This window comes from Lathamus discolor, chromosome 1, assembly GCF_037157495.1.
Source record: "Lathamus discolor isolate bLatDis1 chromosome 1, bLatDis1.hap1, whole genome shotgun sequence".
Classification (NCBI taxonomy): Eukaryota; Metazoa; Chordata; class Aves; order Psittaciformes; family Psittacidae; genus Lathamus; species Lathamus discolor.
Window position 1 is genome coordinate 68,812,731 of NC_088884.1, and position 22,648 is coordinate 68,835,378.

General features: G+C 43.7%; 1 protein-coding gene across 1 annotated transcript in view; it reads right to left on the reverse strand.

Annotated features, from left to right (window-relative positions):
• Positions 1–22,648, reverse strand: part of CACNA1I (calcium voltage-gated channel subunit alpha1 I) — a 154,207-nt gene that overhangs the window by 60,598 nt on the left and 70,961 nt on the right. Inside the window, exon 4 of the mRNA XM_065677709.1 lies at positions 9,410–9,507. Coding sequence (XP_065533781.1) covers positions 9,410–9,507 — 98 coding nt within the window. The remainder of the gene's footprint in view (positions 1–9,409; positions 9,508–22,648) is intronic.

A 22,648-nucleotide genomic window follows, 5' to 3' on the forward strand; every position in this document is an offset into this window, starting at 1 on the left:
GCCACGATGCTCAGCACACTGCTCAGCACACTCAGGTGCCAGAGCCAGAGCAGAACTCCCAGTATTCTTAATCCCTGAGAGATTTCCTTCCTGCCTGCCCATCAAATGCCATACACACATCAAGTAAATAGGCCCTTCCTAGTGAGACTTGGTATACTGAAGCATCAGCAACCTTGAAAATGATAATTCTCTTTAGCATGGTATACAGCAACAAGTCCCATGGAGCCTTGGCCTGGCTCACACCACGAGTAGTTTTGCTCCACGTTTTGCTGGAGACCTTCAGTAAATCCTGCAGAGAAATAGCTTCCAGCATAGGTTATTGAAGATCTCTTCGTAAAGGACTTTTTTAAAAGAGAATATCAAGATGTCAAAAGAAAAAAATAAAAATAAAAATCTAAAACAACCAACCAAAAAGAAAAATCTCCCAAAACCCAAACCAAAAACCTTTGGAGAATGCTATGAGAAGTATACACCAAGGTCATGGAAAAGTATCTTTTCACCAGATCATAAATAACACCAAAAGTGAACTGTGGTTCATTCAACGTTCATTCAAAAATGAACTGTGGCTTGCAGACTACAGCTGCACCTTCCAAGTCTTTCACAAAAGACGGATGGTTTAAACAGCTGTTCTGACCACTAATATTTCTCAGCTTTGTCCAAGATGTCCAAGACCAGTGCACAAAATAGCTCCTCCCCGCTGAGCAGGAGCCTAACCAGCCCTACAGAGGGAGCAGAAACCAGAGCAATGCCAAGTGGAGCTGCCAGTAGAAGAAGTAAGCCCAGAGATAAGACCTCGTAATTGCAGACCTGACCCCATGGTTACAGTGTCCTCCAGAATGAAGGCAAAATCCAGAGCATTTACCTTGACACTTAAATACTGCCATCTCTGGAAAAACAGGGGCCTGGTTCCAAGCTTTGTTGTGATCCAAAAAGGAGAGAGCTCAGCTCTGCAGCAAGATGCACCGTACTCGGGGTGCAGTGAGCACAGCTAAGGTCCATGGATAGCAACAGAGAGCTCATCCACCACAGGCACTCACATTCATGATGTGCCACCATAGCATAGATTATGTGTTAGTAGCTGCATAACCTGCGACCTTAGCAGAAATGGATGCAGGCAAAGGTCTCAGTCAGGAGCCCCCTTCTTCACTCTCTCACCCCATTAACCCTTTGCAAGCTTTGGGCAGTTAAGTAACCTTGTCTTGGAGAGTGACGCCAGATGACAGATTATTTCTTAGAGAGGTGTCTCTGGGGGATTGTTATTGTTCTGTTCTTTTTTCTAATACTGAACATCTAATAAGCAACACCTACTACCACCTGCTACTGTTGTTCATTCACTGATCATCTCATTTTCTCACCGTTTATCACTGCAACGATGACTGCATTCACTTCCAGTGAAAACCCTATTAAAAACGTAGTGTTTTCTTTCAAAATTGCAGGGGTCACCCAACACCAGGGACAAAAGCTAACTGTAGCACCGTGGCTGCGAGCCTCCATTCTATGAATACCCTCAAGTTCTTTACACATCTCTAGTGCTGTGTAAGTAGGACAGAATAATGCAAAATATTATGTAAAACAGTGTTAATGCAACTTCTGGTTAAGGTTTAAGGGAGCTAATTTCCTCTTGCTGTCACTAGCATGAATCATGTTTCTTTCTACTGCAGGCAGTAACATGACATTAGGTAAAATGCATGTGAAGAGGAGAATTGGGCCCAAAATACGCAAAGATGAAGAAATTTAAGGTTATGGTTGTAAATTACCCTGCCCACACACACGAAGTATAATTTGCATTAGTGTAATATGACATTATCTTTCACCCCATAATACACTGTCATTATTGCTCACATTTCCATGGTATCCACTGCTTGATAGCTCCCATGGGATAGATTTTGCAAAACAGCTCAGCTCCCATTTAGGCAGCAAAATACGCGGCTGGGCTTTCGAGAGCACCGTGTACACTGGAGGCTGAGCTTGTTTGAACAGGCAGCAAAACTGTCACAATGGGAGCTGCAAGGCACCGAGGATTTTAATATTCTGGCTGCGCAGGTTCCCCAAGAAAGGAAAGGACAAATACAGATCCCAGCAAAGGTTTCTTTACGACTGGTTTCTAGTTTGTTGTTTTCTGCTTGGTTTTTCTTTTGTTTTTTTTTTCAGGCTTGCTTTACTTCCGATAACACAAACTCCAAAGTGCTGCTGTTAGTTCTTGTGATTTTTGTTGGGAGTCTTGGGATGTGTGGCATAAACCTTCAGGCATCAATCTTGCTAGGACTTGACAATCTCGGATCACAGTAAAAAAAAGAGAGAAGTTTCTATTCCTCACTACTATGGGGGAAAAAAAGAGGACTGCAAGATCTGAGCCTCAGGTCTAAAGGTCTGAAAGCCACAGGAAAAATTAAAACAATATGTGGTGACTTTTTTTCCTGTTTCAAATCTCATGGTTTTAAACCCATCTGACAACCTACAAGCACACAAATTGTGACTTTGGAATGCTTGTTTATAGTAAGAGTGAAATCGAGCAGACTTGTTCAGAGAGGGAACGATGACTTTCTCCTATGATCTGTGACCACAAAAAAATGGGGACTAAGCAATGTATGGTACAAAACAAGGCATTACCAGGTCCACATTTCCTGCATTTCAGCATTCTCCAGCTCCCTGCTATGATGCTACACCTACACACAGATATATTTTTCTTTTTGTTTTGTTTTTTCTTCTCCCAAATTTACGTTGATTACCCATTTAACACATGGCAATATGTTGCACACTGTGGAATGCACATGAAAAATGGCACTGACATAAAACAAGAAGTAAATAAACTTGGAGCCTGTCTTCAGTGACTGAAGACTTCCTCCAGCATTACAAGATGTGGGTCTGTTAAAGCCCACTCTATTTGTAAAAAAGCCCCAGAAAAGCACTGATTTGAAAACCCATCCAGGGTATTTATCTGAGAATCAATAGGCATCCTTTATACCAGTCCTTGCCCTTGTTTCAGTTTTGATTTCTACCCCTTCTCTCCCTCCCTCTACCACCGCTTTCTCTGTATTATCCTACACAGAGAAGCGCATCATACCTTTGCATGCTATACCCAGCAAACCCTGCTGCCTGCTTCCTGTGCACGTCTCCTTCAAGCCCTGCTCCTTCTCTGCTCTCCTGTCTGTTGATCCTCATACTGCTCTGCTCCTCCTCACACTCATTCTATGTATCCTGAACATGCCTGTCTGATTTAGGGCTCAATTGACTTTATAAAGAGTTTCACATACAGAAAAGCACAGCTCTGAGTTACATCTCCAACCTGCCCCCTCTCTGAGAAAAGGCATCATTTAGTGGCCTGCTCTGGGCATAAATCACATTGCTCTCTTCAGTGCTTTGCTCCACTTGGCTAGAGGATTACATTGGGAAGGAAGGGTACAGACTGAACTCTATCCTGTCAGTCAAGTCCTTTCCCTGTTGGCTTTCCTCTATACTTTCACTGCCTGCCTGCCCCGGACAGAGCCTACAAAAAGCTGGCAGCTTCATCTTGAAAGCATTTGAGTCACACATAGCCTGACCAGGGAAAGAAAAGGCCTTTCTGACCTCTTGGATGGTGCAAGATAACATCACTCTTGTCCCTGTACTAACTAACCTGCTCAGGTCTGTGGCTGCATGTGGATACATCTCTCTGTGTACACATTTGCAGATGGCTTGTGTGTCACTGAGTTGTGACAATAAATATTTACAGAGCACATTATACTGTGGATGGGGTAAGTTTAAATATTTGGAAAACACAACAATAGCTGAGTTTAAGTTATCACTTCACAAGTAAAGCCACAAGGAGGAAAAAAATATACATCCAAAAGAGTCAAATGGAAGAGTGCATTTTTGAAAGGGAATCAATGCTGGAAGAGAACAAGTGACAGTCCTCTTTCAGAAAGGCCAAAGCATCTGAAGCAAAGACCCCATAGGGGGGTCTTAGAAGAAGAATCTCTTAATTCCTTTGCCTTTCCAGCTGCTACAGCAGGACTGGGCTTGTCAAATGCACTTGCTTTTTGTCTGATCTAGCTGCAAATGAGACTGCTTTACAGCCTAATATATCTCAGTCAGAAGCTAATTTCACACACGCTCATCAGTGAAATCAGTTCTTCAAAACACATTTAGAGAAGTAAATGTCATCACTTTTCCTCCAAGTGTAGGTTTCATAGACAGACCACTCTGTCTTAGGCACTGTTACAGCACCAAACACAGATAGCTCAGAGTGCAATACAGATTTAAGGAAGGCATAGGAATACAAAACCTGTGCTTTTCCCATGCCAGGGTTCAGCTACTTCAAACTGGTTTTTATGTTGGTGCTTTGGTCTACCGAACTGAATGCAGGGCTAAGAGTTAGGAGATGTCAGCTGAGTCTGCTGGTGACACTCACTGCACCTCACTCACCTTGTCTGAAATATGAGACATTAAACTAACAAGCCTTGGGTTATATCTCTGAGATCTGTAGAAGATAAGTAGAAAACTCCAGTGTATTTGGACCCATAGAGCTACTATAATAACAATATTTAATAAAGAAAACCAAGACCAAGATTTTTCCTACACATCACTTTCATCAGCAAAAAATGCTGTTTTATTGAAATGGAAACACTTCAGTGTTTTGATGAAACAAACATCATTTAGCAAAAAACAAAAGGAGGACAAGAGGAGAGAAAAGCATTTTTATACTACAATGGCATGGCTGAGGTTTTTTCAAATTTTATACTTCTCTGCCACGACAAAGCATAAGAAAAAAACCATCAAAAAGCCAATCAAACCACCTAAAATTAGGCAGACTAAATCAGTATTAAAATGGATGGGAAATGCTTATTCTTGTTCTGAGAAAAAACAGGTTTAAAAAGAGAAGGACTTCCCACAAATCTGATATTCTATTTCCTGCACAGCTAGTAATAAGAATATAACTGTATATTTCAAATGCCTATACCTCCACATAAATATTACTGTACTTACACACCAAGTATTAGCACACGTTTACATTTTCTATTCAATAAAGTTGCTATGCAACACTCTGCAACAGACTCCTTCACTTCCGTACAGTGTGCTCAACTGAAGTAATCTGCTTCCAAATGATGAACCAGTTACTAAATTCTAAGTGGAAACTGGAAGGCATCAAACACAATGCAAGGATTCTGCCAAGACCAACGCAACGAGAAAGAGTAAACTGAAGAAACATTTTCTGCTCCAACATCAAAAAAGCGTAATAATAAAAGTGAAAGAAATTCAAATGATCAGAAATGACTACAGACTCCCTGCTCAAAAGCAGACAGAAATAAAACAAAATCAACCTCCCCCCTCCCAGCCTTATGCCTTGCCAGGAAAAGAAGGGATGAAGGAGGTAGCAGAAACAGCGTTTCACCTAGCAACCTGACACACAGTCACAAAAAGATAATAACAAATGGATGTGGAATTTCACCCCAAGCCCAGGACACAGACATATCCAAAGCAGAAAGCAGCTACTGCTGGCAGAGACCTGGAGAGTATCTTTTGTCCTCTTTACACTTGCTCAGTGACTCTTGGGGCTTGCCACACCAGCTTACGGCCATGGAATTGAGCCACATGGTAGTAGGACCAGAACAATCACTAATTTTTTGTTTTATGCGTTTTCAAACAAACCCCCAGAAGGCAGCGTTCCTGGGGCTGTAGTTAGGAATGCAAGAGATAAGTGGGAATATTAATGAAGGCGTGATACGTATTACAAAACTAGGGCGCCTCGTGTTTTCTCTAGTGCGCTTCAAAGGTGACATGCGAACGGAGGAACGATCATACAGGGCAGATGTATGATACAGACTTCTTCATCCAGGAGTGAAATCTGGAATGGTCAGTAGCGCATCCTGCTGAGAACTGCCGCTGATAACCAGTAGCTAAAGCTCAGCTCTAACCCTAAAGCAAGGAAGTTTGAAATCTAGAAGTGTCTCTACAGGAGCTCTCATCCCTTGATGACAAATACTATTTGTCAGATCCTTGCGGGATATTGTTTCAAAGCCTCACAAGTTTCACTGTAAGGGAAGACTTTCAGTAACATATTAAGAATGAACACAGGTAAGCAGAATTTAGACATACCCAATTTAGGTATTTAAACTTCAGCCTTGCCCACCTGCCAAGAGCACAAAATAACATTGTTTAATAGGTGATGCGTTTTCCTCTACCATGATGCTACTACTTCCTTAGAGTCAACCTGAATTTTCTCCCTCCTAATTTTCTGGCATTGCTTCTTTTTTTGCTTCACATAGCATAACATTTCCATCAAATTTCTCCAGAAATGTCTCTTTTCAGTATGTGGACTTTTCAAATGCTGGCGGGTTATTAGAACATTACTGTTCTTTGGACACTAAATAACCTACCCAGACAGGTAGCACTCTTCCACTCATGCAGTAATCATTCAGGTTCCTAATCACTTTGTCCATTCTCTTGGTAATAAACTGCCATTGTTGAGTCCACATGGCCAGAATCCTCTGTGAAAATTGGTGCCTGCCCGAGTGCCCATGTGGAAGCCTTTGAAATGGCCATCAGTGAACTCTGGGCCACATTGCCCCATCACAGCCTTCTGAACATGTCCTAATATCTGCCTCTGGGATTAACTTTTCTGTACCTCTCCAAATACCTCATGCTCCTACCAAGACCTCACTTTCCCCCTACCTCCTGCTGTCTCATTTCCCACTTTCTTTGCTAACACCTGCAACACCTCCAGCTTGGTATCATCAGTATATCTCACTAATAGTCTTTCCTCTTGCTTCACATCAGTAATGAAGAGCTTTAAAAAGACATTAAAAAAAGATTTGTGGCCAAAGGTCTCATTAATTATGTTTGCTGTACCCCACTAGGCACCTTCCTCCAATGCAGCTCATTCCATTTATCACAACCCTTTGTTTACAGCCTCTTTGCCAGTTTCAACTCTCAAGTCAGTGCTTCCTCTCTCCCAGGGAATCCAATTTCTTTTCTTTTCTTTTTTTTTCTTTCTTTATTTAATGGCAGGATGTCTTTCTTCCAAAACGTTTTCTGCATTATAACCACGGATTTATGTAGCGAGAAAGATATATAAAGGTTTAACCCCAGAGTGGAAATTAAAACAGCATCAATTTCATACAGGTGAAGTTTTATACTGATAAAAGGAGCAGACAAGCAGCATCACGGCTGGGACAGCCAGAGGAAATTCAACCGCCTGTGCTCTGCAAAGGTCAGACGAGATGATTGAAAGCATCCCTGGTGCCTCTGCATGGACGGAGCAGGTCCCTGGTGGGCCAGCTCCTGCTGCTGCAGGAGTGACTCCGGCTGTTCTGGGAGATAGATAGGAATAAAACAAGACCTTCACTTTTTGTCAGTCAAGCTTTGCTCCTGGTTGCTGTTGTCCAGCAATTAACATGGCAGACATCTGCAGGAGTCAATTAGCTATCATTCAAGATGTTCCCACTTATCACCAAGGTTAAGTCTACTCTGATAAATGGGATCAACCTCTAAGTGGTCCTTAAGCACAGACTCACGGGAACTCCTTATGAAGCAGGGAGGAAAGGGGGCTGCATAGCATGAGGATGGTGCTGCCCTCACACAGCCAGCCATACACTCCCTGGAAGAGGCAAACCTGCCATGCACAATCCAGGCCACCCCCTTGCAGAAGAGATGTCCCCCCTGCTGCTGGGGTGCATGCCCACAGTGTGGAGTGTGCCTGGCACACAGCTCTCTCCTCTCAGGGTAAGGGCCAGAGAGATAGAGACAGGCTGAGAGAGTTGTGCTGACAGTCAACAGATAAAAAGCTGTTCTTGGTTCCCATCTTTCTCACCCCATGATAGACCTGTCATGTGCCTGGGTGTGTGCTCAGTGCCCAGACCAGCTGCTCCTCTGCCCTCTACACTCCTGCCACACTAGGCACATAGGACTGTGTCTCAGTTTTTCCATCACAGCTTTTAGCTACTTTTCAGAGACAAAAACACATCGAGGAAGAGGGATAAGACCCTTTCTAGAAGGGTTTTGCATGGAGCCGGAAACCCTGAGATCCACCTCCACAGCATGTTTAAGAAATAGGTAGCATCAGGAAGGTAACTTTGGCACAAGGGAAAACGTATGATGTAAATTGTGAAGTCAGCTGTGTAAACTTTCCTGATCTGGAAGAGAAAGGGGAACTCTGAGCTCAAGAGAAGGATTAGGAGAGCTCTGGCAAGGTGTTAAACACTGCAGACAGCCTGATTAGAGAGATTACAGGGAAGAGCAAAGAAGCTTTCTGCCATTCTGCAAGACAGAAAAAAACTTGTGGATGAAATGCCTAAAGGGCTGCATGTGGCAGCTGCTGCCTTTGCACAGGGAATAGCCAGAAACATCAGAGTGACACAGTTCGGTGCTCTTGCAACCGCCTGATCCCAACTGCATGCAACCTGCCCACCAGTTCTCTCCCAGTCACCTGGATACAGCCATAACAAAGACTGAGCCACCTCCATTGATGTTTCCTGCAGTTAAATAACAAGAGTAATGCCTGCTTACTCACTTCAGGGTTGCAGGAGAATGACACTGATTTAAAAACAAAACAAGCCAGAAGAGGTAAAGGAAGGGAAGAAGAGGGAAGAAAGAGTTCAGCACCAATAAAAACTGCAAATCACAACAATGAGGCTGGTCTTGTCCCCATCCTCTGGGAAGAGAGGAAGCAAGAGTTATGGAGGGGCTAACTCCACTGTGGAAATAACACATGTGCGTGGCACATGCCCCAGGGCTGTAGCACCTCTCTGGTTTGCACACAGACCTGAGCTGGGAACAGCATCGCAGATCTGAATGGCACCAGCAAGCAGCACTACTGCTGCTGACACATCTAGGCTCACATGCAGTCCCAGCAGCCCTATGCCCAGTGGTGCTCAGCCTGACTCTCACACATGCACCAGCTCACAGGGGAATAGTCTGTGTAAAAGAGAGATTACAAAGCACAGGGTGAGAATGAAAGAAAAATAGCTGGTGCTACGCACCCCTAAACTGTAATGGCATGAAAATTTTTCATGTGAGAGGATCTGGAAGAATGTGTGAAAGCCTGAGTAAACCAATTCCCCCTCCTTACCCCTCTCCAGACCTCACACACATCCCTTTTCAGGCAGATGCTATCAAACCTGTGATGTCCTTCAGTGAGAACAAGAAAAATCCCTTTCCTTTGCTGCACACTGTTCATCCTGAGCTCCTGAGCCATGAGCATGGCCTTGCACTAAAGGATCACCAGGGCAGATATGCTAGGAGACTGTAGTTTTCCTGCCCATCTGATGACAACTCTTGGTGCCATGAGAGGGGAAAGCCTGCACATACAGTGCTCAGCCTCCACTCAGTTTGCACTGAAACTCCACCTGAAGAACACCACCACACACAGCCTTACTGATCACATACTGCCCACAGCTCAAGTTGAGCAGGTGTGGAGGGAAGCACGACTTACTAGGCACACGGTTGATAGCTTTCAGAGGTCTCAGGACGCGGACAGTACGGATTGCAGACAAGTTAATGTTCTGGAGATCCAGGGAGTACTCCACCATCCTGTAGAAGGGAAGAGTGAGAGAAGAAGAAGAAAGTTTAAAAGAAAAATTACACATTTTGGTTCAAGCCTTAGAGTTATCATTTGTTCATTGAAAGGTTTCTGGAAGTCATAGGGGTGAAGCCTGAGTCTTTGGGAACAAAGCCAAATCCTCCAGGAACCCTCCAGGAGCAGGACTGGAGACCAGGGCTCCCCTAGCAGAACATGCAGCGAGGAGTGAAAGGGTGCCATGTGGGTGCAGGCCAGGAGCTGTGATAACTTACTTGCTGTGACTTTCAGGTGGAAGGAGAGCTGCATGAAGATGTGCCACCAAGGAGCGTGCACTCCTGGCGAGGGCACGCATGTGGGGTGGACATTTCCCATGAGGCCAGGAAGAGGAGGGCTGTGTAGCTGGTTTTACTGAGCATTACCTGCAGCACAGTAGCATACTGCCATTGTTCCACTCATCTCACAGTGCAGAATGAGGTCTCTGGAGACAGCTTCAGCTAACCTGTTTTACCTCACATAGAAGCAATCTCTCTACTTAAAGCGGTAACTGCTTTGCCTAGGCAGGAAGGCTTCTCCTAGAGCTGTGATTCACTCCTTTCTGACAGCAACCAAAAGGGGAAAAGCCTAATTTTAGGACATATGCTAGACCTTATCTTTCCTAACCCAGCAGCATGCTCCCTAAATAACCTCAAAGTGCAAATAGCTATGACTAACGCATTGGCTTTGCTGCAAGAGCAACAGATGCAGGTGAAAAAAAGTGACCTGGCCTAGCATCCTGTGGCCCAGCACTCCCCTCCTTGTCCAGTATGGCGGGTGACCAGTAACGTGCCTGCCTCTTGGAAAGCACAGTGAGAAACTGGATTATACTAACCATCTACCCTGGCCAGCAATTTCCACCTGAGGATCTCAAAGCATTTTGCATGTTTTACTGAACATAGGTGCATGAGGCCTCCAGGAAGACATGGGCTGCTGTCATCAGCTTCCTCAAGGTGACCCTGACGTGCAGAGCAGGGTCAAGAGTATGACAGCATCGACAGGGGAAATCGCAGCAGAGTCAGTAGAGAAACTGCTTCTTCTGAATCTCTTCTCAGATGTGATTAATGAAGCTATAAAACGCTCCCTTTTCCTTGGTCTATCAACAGGCTCAAGAGATGGGGAAGAATCAGGGGACTCAGCCTTTTGTTGCTCCACCCTTTCTCAAACCAAAACCATTATAATTTATATAGAATGACCCATAAGTCAGTAGTCCAGTAACCTAGTCCATCTAAATCCTTCTTCCCAGGAACCACTGAGGAGTGAATCGGAGAACCTGAGATGTTGAGAGGACCAGTCCATAAGAAATATCAGGGAGAAGACTGGATCGAAACTTCAATGAAACAGACTGATCTTTCTATCGATTACCTTCTTCACTCAAAAGGACCCGGAAGAGCAAATGTCTAGTTATCTGTCTACACCTTTCACAAAGGGGACTTGTCAGAGTGATAGATTTTCAAACACAGTGGGGTAAACTTGCTGAAGTGTTGTGATTATTCTCTCTCATGCTCTCTTTCTTTCTCTCCCTTGTTCGTTTCACTCTTTTCTCTCATGCATTTTTAGGGTAATTGCACGAAATAATTCTTCCTCTGAAATGCAGTGGCATTCATTTACATCCCTGGAGCTGTCAGTTCCATGTACACCGAGTGCAGAGGGAGAGAGGAGGGATTTCATGCAGATAATCAAAATATTCACACCCCCAAAAAAATGCAACTCAAAAAACGCCTACCCCAAACCAAGCAGCGATACTTAGATAGACTACAAAAAGCATCAGTGATAGACAGAGGCTTAGGATCCAGTCAGATGAAACTGGGAAATATGTATGAAAGGAAGAAGAATGCACACAGATATAGTTGCACAGACATGACTACAGGCACCATACGAAGGACAAACCTGTGTGGTGTAAATGAACACAGTGCAAAGGGTCTTGAGTAACCACTGATCAACCTTGCTCCAAAAGCATAAAGTAAAATTGCCTCACCAATGTGTTGTTGCTCCAGAATTAGGCAGACCTGCTACAACTTTGGAACTACAGTTACAGGGAAAGCACTGGATGGACATAGCTGTATTGCTCCCAGGACATGGGTTAATACCTCTTCACAGCACAGTTCCACAGAGCCAGCTTCATGACTGAAGAGATCCTTACACTGCAGGTTGTTATAGGGGGTAGGTATATGGACAGAAACATAAAGGTTTCCAAGCCTGGTGAAGTCCCAGAGATCTTCTTTTCCTCTCCTAAAAAAACACATCCCCTAGAGCACTGGGTTAAGGCCAGACCACTGAAGACAAAGATACCATTTTCGAGCAGTAGCAAACAACCTGAAACACGCTCTGCCAGATGCCAAATAAGAAAATAGCCTCAAAATACATCTAATTTCAAAAAGAGGTCTTTTCTGAACTGCAAGTGATTAAATGAGAAGTCTTGAAGAACACCGTGACCCTCACAGAAACTGAGCACAGCGGAACAGCACAGGGCTAGAGCTGAGATGAAATCAGCGGGCAGAGGTGAAATCGTTTCTTAGACTTAGCCATGCAAAAGTCATTTAAAAATAGAACCTCTGTTTACAAAGCTTTTGAGTTCTGTCCTCTTGTGGCTACATCCATGTTGCTGGCACTACAACAGGAGTAACCGTAATCAGGTAGCACATCACTGCCCTCTTCTAGCTGGAATGAGCTTGCCACCTACATGGCACAGTCTGCGTGTCACTAGAAAATTAATAATCATCAAAGTAGTGAGCACGGGTCCTTTGAGAGCAAGATAAATGCTACTCTAGCTGCAGCTGTGCAAGTCATGCAGCCAGTGAGCCAGTCTCCTGCAGCTCTCTGTGGCCACAGATCTGCTGTGATCACATCCCAGTTTAGCTAGAAAAACAAGGCTGAGCAGTCAATCACTCTGCCGATGAACACAGCAGTCTGTTCCCAAGCATGGGTCAGAGAAGGGCAACTGCTAAATTTTTCAGAGAGCAACTTCTAGCAAAAACGAGCTCAGCCCTAGCAGGCCCCAGGGCTTCAGATCACTTAGCAGACCCCCTCCTGGTCTTGGCTGTAATAACAGAGACGCATCCAGGATGCTTAAATCCCTGTGGATGAGCTACGTCTATTGTAGCCACATAAGTCATATCCAAAACAACTCCAACACAAGTCCAGTGCAATTTTACATTAGGGCCACTTGTTCTCGCCTTTTTGTTCCTGGTGATGGCTTTAGCGTCAGCTGATGTTTACACTTCTCTTTGCATAAGGGTAGCATGCCCATACCATAATGGACTGCAGGTGACTGGGGTGAACTAAAACTCCATTAATCAACGAAAAAACCTCCAAGCATTATCTGTGTAAGTAAAACCAACAAATCCAAACACTGCCTCCTTTCTCCAACGAAGTGGCATTTGTAAGTGACTCTGCTGTCACCTCTAGGCATCCTCATCCTTTCAGAGATTGTCAACCCAGCTGTTTGTTGTTCTCACCTTTCTCCAGCCAGCCCTGCTCCCCACTGCTTGGAAACCCTGTACACTTCACCCTTTCTAAGGTCTGGGGCTGTACCTGATCTCCTACTGCCACATGTGGAGGTGGTGACAGACTGACAGAGTCAAAGAGGCTCGTTGCATAAAGCAGATTTATGTCAGTAGGTTCACATTTTCCCCTGGCTGTATCTCAGGATCTTGCAATGGTGGATTAGGCACATGGTGCTTATTCAGACTCTCAGGCAGGCACCCAAACTTCAGTTTTTGCATCTTTATCACACCAGCAACCCAGGGAACCATGGTGTGTTCATAAACCAAGAGCAAAGAAACACTAAAGCTAATACAAAACAGTTGACTCATCAAACTCCAGGAGCTTTCCAGGCCTCTTGCTCTTTATTTGTGGCACCTAAGTGTCATGAGTGAGGGTAGCCCCAGGACCTGGTGGCTCTTCATCTATTTCTCCTCTCTTTCTTGGCTGCCTCAAGCATGTCTTGTTTGTAAAAGCCTTAGTTTCTTTAAGGTCCAGGGGCAGTACAAGCCTAGGATGTAGGGGAAAAAAAGACCAGTTCTGGTTGTGAGCTGACCTCTCTTCTTATCATGGTGGGCAGGAGGAAATGCATCTCTCCCAAGGGAAAAAGCATCTCATTTCTGTAACCGCTGAAGTACTTTACAGCCTCTGGCGTGGGTAGGCAAGTACAGGGACAGGTTAGGAAGCTGGAACTATGCTAAATCAGAGAGAAGCTCTGATCCATTTGAGCACTGAGCTGTCAAGATAATTGAATTTATACAATAATTGTTATTCCCTCAGCTAGAGATTTTCTTCTTCAAAACTTTCCACATGAAAGTCTTGTGGAAGGAGAGAGGATGGATGCACGCACCATCCCCACAGTGCTCAAGGCTGGTCCATGGTGAAAGTGTTGACAGGTGGGAAATGAGACAGGGGCACCAGCTGCATGTATGAGCTTGGTCCTGCAGAAGCAGGGGGATTACCCAGCAGGGAATACCACCTGGCAAGAGCTCTGGCTCCCTCCTCACTCTCAAGGTATCCCACCTGGTCCCAAACACCTCTCTCTCTTTACTTTTCTCTGACTCATGCCTGCCTGCAACCATTTCCACCTCTCATTTTAGTCTTCCTCCACAAATTCTAGTTTTTTCATTCACTCCTTACCTTTACTTCCTCTTTTTCCATTTTCCTTCATATCACAGAATCATAGAACAGTTAGGATTAGAAAGGACCTCAAGCTCATCTATATATCCTTCTATTCTTTTCCCAATCCTTTCTTTCCTCTTTCATTTTCCTCTTTATTCCTTTCATCCCTTTCCCTACTTATCTTCCTGCTTACTCCTCCAACTCAGTCTCTGCCTTGCTGATAAACATTAGCTTATACCAAGTAAGTCTGCTCAGCTGAACACACAAGTGACCTTGAGTTTAACAGAGATAAGACCGAGCTAACACAAGGAACAAGCAAGCAATCTGTTAGCACATTGACCCTGGCCAGAAATCACTTGGTCTTCTGTACCTCCATCCCATGCTAAGCCACTGGAGCAGAGAGCAAGCACATGAGGACAAGGGGGCATGCAAAACACCAGCATTGCAAACCTCCACTGCTCATGAGGTCTCAACCAAAGCAGAATAACTTCATCGGCTACAGCTTGGCACTTGTTTTACTTCTCTGCACCTGTGAGCTCAAGAGCAGGCTTGGATCTGTCTTGGCACTCTACCCTTCTCCAGCAGCAGTGAAACTCAGAAGAGTGATGTTCATTGCACAACAGCAGAAATGCGTGACAAGTGGTGCTCTGGGCCAGGCATGGGAGAGCAGACTGACCAGCAGAATGAGCAAATAAAACCTAAGACTATTTAAGATGGATATAGAAAATTCAGACTTTATTTTGCTGTACATGTAACCCCAGATAATGTACTTATGCAGTGCCTGGCTAGCAGCTTCCTTGCAATTAAGTTCAACGAAATCCATGATTAAAACAGTTCAAACACTACCATTTACCTCTTCATATTTACATCTCCTTATACCTCTATTAAATACTTATTAACTCTCATAATCTTCGCTCCTGGACTTTTATTTGCTGAAAATTAGGAGCCAAGAAATAATATTTAAAATGTATTCATGAAAAATACCAAGCCAGTATTTTTCTTATGACATAAAGCCAATATGTTTTTTGTCAAATTCAAAAGCTGCCTAATACCCCTTCTCTGATAGGGACTTTTAATTGAAATCTAATTAACTGCAGTCTAATCAATTCATATTTCTTTGTCAAATAAATCTGGGTTTGGCACTGAAGCCAGAAACTTTGTGACTGTGACTGCCTAGCTGTAATTTCAGGCTTGCTATAAGTCTCTGCACACAGGGGAGCTTTTCCTGCCTGTGGACTTGTATTTGGTCCTTGCATCTACGAGCACTTGGGGTGCCCAAGGCAAAAGATCAGTTGCTCTCTACTCCCAATTCTTTCTGCTTCTTCTAGTGAAAGCAGATGATCTTTAAGGACCCTTCCAACCCAAAACATTCTAGAACTCTATGGTTCTTAGCTATGTCAGGGGTACAAACCTGATGTGTACCTATACTATGACTAGATGTGATCTAACCAGAGTCTTCTGCATACAAGAATATGCCTTTCTGTCCTTAGCTCCTTGATTTGGCCATCAAATTCCACAAACTAGAATGTCTACCACTTTGAAGATCCAGGACATAGGATTCACAGGGAAAACACAGGACGAAGTCTGACAGTTTTCCATGTCTGAATTTTTAACTCAGATATTGGTGCCAAAAGTTGAAGCTGACGTCTCTTCATTTACCAGCGTGTCCATCCCGCCAATATATGAGCCATGTGTGAGCCATCCCACAGCTCGAATCTGCAACCTGCACTTCCTGGGGTGGTAATGGGAGACTGATTTATCCCTATGTCCTCCCACCTCTGTAGTACACACCAGGATGAAAGGAAGGACTCACTGCCTCTGCTCAGCCTTCAAAGATTGCGGCTACAATGCAAAGAAGGAAAAAAGGCAGTCCTCTAACTGGACAATGTACTCCAATTATCCCATATATCCCCTCTCATAACCATGAGCCATTCTAATGAAAGTTTGTGCTTTTGCATGTGCATCACTAGATGCAGTCAGTCCTGGCCATCTGTGGTCAGAGGTGTAGCAGCGACCATGAGATGTGGAGAATGGGACCGGCCAGGCTTCCCCAGGGGCTCTATTAGCTCAGCCTGTGGTGTGCAGAAAAGGGACAGCAGGCAGCAGAATCCACTTACAGGTTCCCAAGACTGCCTGCGTAGTAGGGACCATGAGTTCTGGAGACACAGGAAGAAGAGCACACAAGTGAAGAGCTAGAGCATGGGGCACATGTAGCATTCAAGACATCTGCTTATCAGCTGTTGCTAAGGCTGGAAGTCCCCTAGCTTGTATACAAGGAGAGCTGTAAGCAGGCAGGCATGAGTGAAGTTTGAATTCAATTTCTCAAAAACCTATCTGGAGACATCAGAAATGGAGCCAGGAGATTATGACAAGGTCTGCCCAGATGCTGGGCAAGAGAGGAGGACTACTGCCTCCACCCTGAGTCTGCAGTTACAAAATGCACACATACCAATGGAGAGAAAAAATACACAGCACATGCAAACAAGCTCTTTGGACCCCAGAGCTCCTGGAGAGACATGTTTAAGATTTCTGCACCATGCAGCTCCCCAGCTGGTGCCACATCCTTACTTGCACCCAAAGGCCCAGGGGGCTGTAACAGAAATTAAAGACTTCTTCCTGGTGTCCCCTTTTCCCTGCTCAGAGAGTTGTGTTGTGGCCTATGCCCCCATTGCCTTCACTTGCTCACAGCTGTAAGAAGGCACAACCTTTACCAGTGCATTCGGAACAGGCAGGGGCTTGAGACAGCACAGGGCACCAGCCTGCACTGGGTGTGCTAAGCACATGCAGCCCAAAAGCTACCTCATGGCTGCAGTCATCTATGGACTTCTTAAAAATGCTGTCTTCACAGATGCTATGACTTTCTGTTGATGGGTTATTTGGACCTGATCTTTTGCTATATGGAAGGAGGTTGCTCTGTGGTACAGGAGGCAGCAGTCAACACTGAACTTGCTCTCAGCTCACTTGATACATACTCAAAGAGCAAGCTATGCAAGCACTTGTACACATTTTGCACAGTTTGGTGCCTTCAGGGCCAGGGTTCAAACTGCACCCTACATAAATGAGTCAAGCTCCTTTCAACACCTGCTGTAGAAAGAATGGAATACCATCACATGGGACATGGCCAGACATTATACAGTAGGCCTCGAAATTGCTCTGCAAACCACAGTGTACTCAGCTTAGTCCTACTTATCTCTCTTTAAGTTAGAGCTCATCACGCTGCAAAAAGACAACTCTGCTGACATAAAAGCTGAGGAAAAAAATCCCTTGCTAGTGAAATGAAACTGCAAAAATCACATCCCTTTTTTCTCCCTTTATAAAAATCTAATAATAATTAAAAGGACTATAATTCTATTCACAAAAAAAAACATTTCTTCAGGGAGTGATAGATCAACTTACTAATTACACAGCTCCAGAGTTACGATGCTTAAAAAATATAACCTGCAACTGTCCCTCCCAGCCCAGTACAAAACATTTTCTATTTTTTTACCCTTCTTTTTTAACTCCCTTTTTTAACTGCTTTGCAAGCAAAAGCTGCTGAAAACTTCCAGAGCCTGTAAGACTGGTCCCTTGCTGCTTGGGATGTGATTGCTTCACACCCCTGAACACTCAGATTTCTCTCCAAACTGTGTACTCAGAGAAAACGCCAGAGTTTCTTAATAGTTTTGGAGACACGCTATGAAACGACATAACAGGTTTTCACACTGTGATAAGAAAGCCAGAGGGACTTGCCAAGCTCAGATGCCTGAAGACGAGCAACGGGGCCTCACTTTTGAAAACCACGAGTCTGAACACAGCCTCTGAGCTCTGCTTAGGGCAGGGAGAAGGAAAAAAAAGGTGTCTGCATTTCGGTCGTGCAAGCATGCTGATGTCGGTTTTTGGGGTTTTGCGGGGGTGAGGGGAGGCTTGGGTTTTGTTTCTTTTTGATAAAGCTAGGTTCATGTGGTAGAGAATTAGCTTTTAGGGAGGCAAAAAAAAAAAATCAGAGGCAATAACTGCAAACTACACGTAACACATGCAGGGTACCACTGCCTCCTTGTTGTGATTCTTCTCTGGTGTGAATCATTTCGTTTTGATGACTGCTTTCATTTCAATATGTTGCATATCTAGGGATAGTTTTACTAGGAGAAAGCAAATGAAATAATTAGTATCATTAAGGAGGAAAAAGTGAGTGTGTGTTGGGGGGAGGGCTGTGCTTCTGATATTTCTGCCTTTAGTTAAGATGCTATTTAGCCTGCTGCTTGCTGGTTTCCATCTTTATCTGATCACGGCTTGAAACAACTAATTGCTGTATTTATTACAGTTTTCTTTAACTTGCCATAATTTTATAGAAACTTTCATTTGGCATCGAAGATCAGCTAACTAAGATTTTCTGAGCATTCTGCTGTTTACACTGCTGCTAATAAGTATTTAATGATCTGAGATTTTAAAGTCATAACTATGCAAATTCTGGCCAGGTCCCTGAAGGGCCACAGTTAATTAAAAGCAAAGAGAAAGCAGAAGATTGGCAACACGCTTTCCCATCTTGTGAGATTAAGGCCAACCAGTGTGTTGCAGGCTAAGTGACATCTTCCCAGCACGGAAGGGCACTGCATGGTGCCAGTTTTGTTTCCTGGGAACACGAGGGCATTTAAGACTGGTGGGCTGGTACCTCTCATCCTTCAGAAAGCTGCCAGCCCCCTTCCCTGAAATGCAGAGGGATGAATGTGGGGCTGTAAATCTAAATATGTGGCTTCCTGGTAAGGAAATGGTCAGCGTTCAGAAGCACACACACTGATGCACAGGTTTGAAAAGAGCTTGGATGGGCAGATTTAGTAAGCAACATCACTGCAGCTTATGGGAGAAAGGACACAATTATCTAACGAATTAAGGGGCAGTAGAAATGAAGAACAGTAGATAACTATCAGAGAGAGAAGCTACAAATCATAATTATCATCTCAGTTAATAGAGATCAATACCCAGTGTGGAAGCTGCATAAAGCACTCCTGAAGAGCAACTAGCCATAAGGCACAGTGAGCGAGAAGAAAGGTTCTGTTCAATCTAAGGTGCTTTCAGACATGCCTGAGAAGGGATCTCCAGTTGTACAAAGATGCCTGAAAAAGGCTGCGTAACTACTCAGAAAGGAAAGGATGATTTTGAAAAGAAATCAAGATATCAGGATACGTATTCTGCCACACTAGAAGTGAAATGACAATAAAAAAGCAAATTTAGGAAGGTTTTCAAACTCCCAAGGCACTATTTAAAATGCATGATAATGAGTTTTAAAATTAATTGTTTTTCTTATCATTACATACCACAGATTATAGACAACTTCTGAAGAAAACGCACAAGAGATACTCAGCTGAGCCCCTCGATGGTCCATCCTGGCCGACAGGCAAAGTAGATGGTGGAGGAATCTGGTAATAAACTGCTGGCTTGGCCAGTCGCATAAGGTAGGAGCACTGGGCTACCCCTTGGAGAAGCAGAAATCTTAACCAGCATTTCATTAGAAGAATTAGGTTTTAGGCAACTGGAAGAGAGACCAGTCAGGAGATTGTTAGATGAAAAACCAAAGGGATTAGGAAAAAAGTTAATTCTTACAAAGCCTCCATGTCAAGAACAAAACTAATCAAGGCACTAGAAGATGTAAAGAGGAGAAAAATGGTATCATCTGTATTTCAGTGCCAGGGGCCTGAGTAATAAAGAGAATAGGAAATGTTCATTTTATGAGCATAAACAGCCTAAATGGCATTAAGAAAGCCTGGTGGCAAGATCTGCATGAAAAGAATATTAAAATTGAGGATTTTAACCTAGCTAGGGAGGCTCAAGTGGACAGAAAGGGAGGGGGAATAGCACACTCTGTCAAAAATGGCATTTCCTAGTATGGAATCAGTAACAATTTAGAAATGAATACTTACAGAATATAAATTAGGAGATGGAAATTGTAGAAGATTTGTAAGAGAATTGAAAAAGCACATGATATGGTATAAGTTAATCACTGGAACAAGAAAACTATTGTCACAAACAGTGTAAAAAGGTAGAAAACTTTAATTAAAGAAAAAGTTCTATGGGGAAGGTCAGATGATGTATATGTACCATAGATCATAATGAGGTAGTTTCATCTCCAGCTGTGATTAAGTATTTTAGGCTATATTTAAAGTATATTTATTCCTATCAAAACATGGATATTCTAAGATAAGCAGGCCTGGACAATTCATGTGCAAGAGTTTTAAAAGAGATGGCCAGAAAAGATCTGGACCAGTACTGATGACTTTTGATTAGTCTCAGAAAACTGGGACAGCATCCAAGGGTCAAAGAAATTCTGATGTTGTGCCAGTACTTTAGAAACACAGTGATCTCAATAGGCTGACTGGGCTGATGCTGATCACAGCACAGTAATGAAATCACCAATATGCAGTTTTGATAGATTACGGATTAAAGTTGGATAATAAAATTAACCGTAATCAACACAGGTTTAAGGAAAAATAGATATCATCAAACTAATGTGCTATAATTTCTTATGAGATTACAACTCTGGTTCACACAAGTAATTATGTTGATATGGCTGGAATGATATGAAATCATCATGACATATATTAGCTGGAGAAAAACTGGCAATGTAATAAACCTCACATACAACAGTAAATGAGTAGTCATTCATGAGCAGATGTACTTCTGTAATGCACAATTCTTGCCACTCTGTTCTCTACTTATCAAAACATGGCAGAAAAGTAAAGAAAAACAAAACTCACCAATGGATTTTGCAGTTGAAGCATATATTTGAGAGAACAGAAAAGAAATGGACAAGTCAGCAATACAGAACAGCATGAACTGCTTTGGAAATGCAAATAATCTGTATGCCAGTGTGAACAAATGAAACAGCGTACATCTGGGAACAAAGTTTGCCATTCTTACTAATAGGAAGGGATTTTCTCTCTTCTGACGAGGAGACAAGGGAAAAAATAGAACAACCAACCAAGGTTGGAGCCAACGGACAAAGCACCCTAATGGACTCATAGGATGATGCTGTGATTGATTAGATGGGCTACTGCAACGCTGGGCTGTAGGAACCAGGAAACCTCAGACTGGAATGCAGAGAAAGTATTATCACTGAAGGCACTGAAACAGCTACACAAGAGTGCTTGGCCTGTTCTGATGCCCACTACTTTTAAAAAGCAGTTAAAACACACTGCAAGTATATCACAGAATGCCAAAATATACAAATCATTCTATTCTTCTCATCAAAGTCAAGGTCAGGATGGGATTTGACCACAGCTTATTAGATCTACATGACAAGCAACAGTGGAATAATAGAGAGTCAGACAGGCTATTCACTGATAGACCAGCCTCTCCTCAGCCACTGGACTCCAAGCAGCAAGTAGTTAAGGAAAGTTTTTGGACCTATTTTGGGCACACACTTGTAATTACAAATATCCCCCCCAGTCACAGAGTGAAACCCTGTCCCCCTTAACTTACCTACCTATTTACACAAGTAAATTGCATACCAGAAAGCGTCATGGGGATGCCACAGAAGAGGACAAAACCAGGCATATTTCCCACTATAAATCATTAATTACAGTGCATGGCTTAAGAGAAGCAGAACAACCATTTCATCAGTGGAACTGATGGCCCAAGACCAGGCAGATTGCATGAATTCACTCTCTGCACAGGGACCTTCAGGACAGTCATGTAAAGGGGCATCTTCCTTCCCAGATGGACAGTGGCACCATCTCCAACCACATATGAACACAACTGCCTCACAGAGAAGAGCAAGCAGGAGAAATTGCTCACTCTTTGTTTGCCAGAGAACTGCCTGGCTTAAAAGTTGATGAGCTCCAGCCCAGAAATAAGTGACTTCTCCTGAATTCATGCACATATAGACACTGACTGACATTTCCAATATGATTAGTGTTCACATTATCTCAACTTTCAAAACATAGCAGGCTCCCAACTTTAGGAAGCTGCCTTCTGAATCAAGCTCTCCAAATGCACCCATCACTTTGGGAAACATGACAGCAGGCAAGACCTGACCACAAACAAAGGGACTCCCACCAGGACAGCTGGTGAGGAGCATAGTCTGCTCGAAGTGTCTGGGAACCTGCAATCTCCTGTCACCAGTGAGTAGTTGGGACCTGGAGCATCAGCAAGCGGAATCTGCAGCCATGGTTGTCTGTGCACACAAGGGCATCAGTATTCTTCAACCCAAATTACCTCAGTTGGTTTTAGGAGCTCCGAGGGGAACAATGAAGGAGAGCATTGAGTTAGGACTGTTGTTTTGGGGGTTTTTTCTACTCCTTTCTGAAAAAAAACGTGTTGAAGGTGGTTGGGGGAGGGAGTGTGCGAGAGGGGAGAAAGTTCTGGTGATGTCAGCTCCTATTGCTATGGAAACTGAATATTTTTAGTGACAATGGAGTCTTCCTCCTTGAGCTGATGGGTTGCGTGGGGAGCAGGGGCAAGCAGGGCAGGGCCACACAAGGGAATTCAGCTAACTAAAACTATAGCTTCTGTCTTTCCAAGGAAGTGAGGAGAATGAATGCC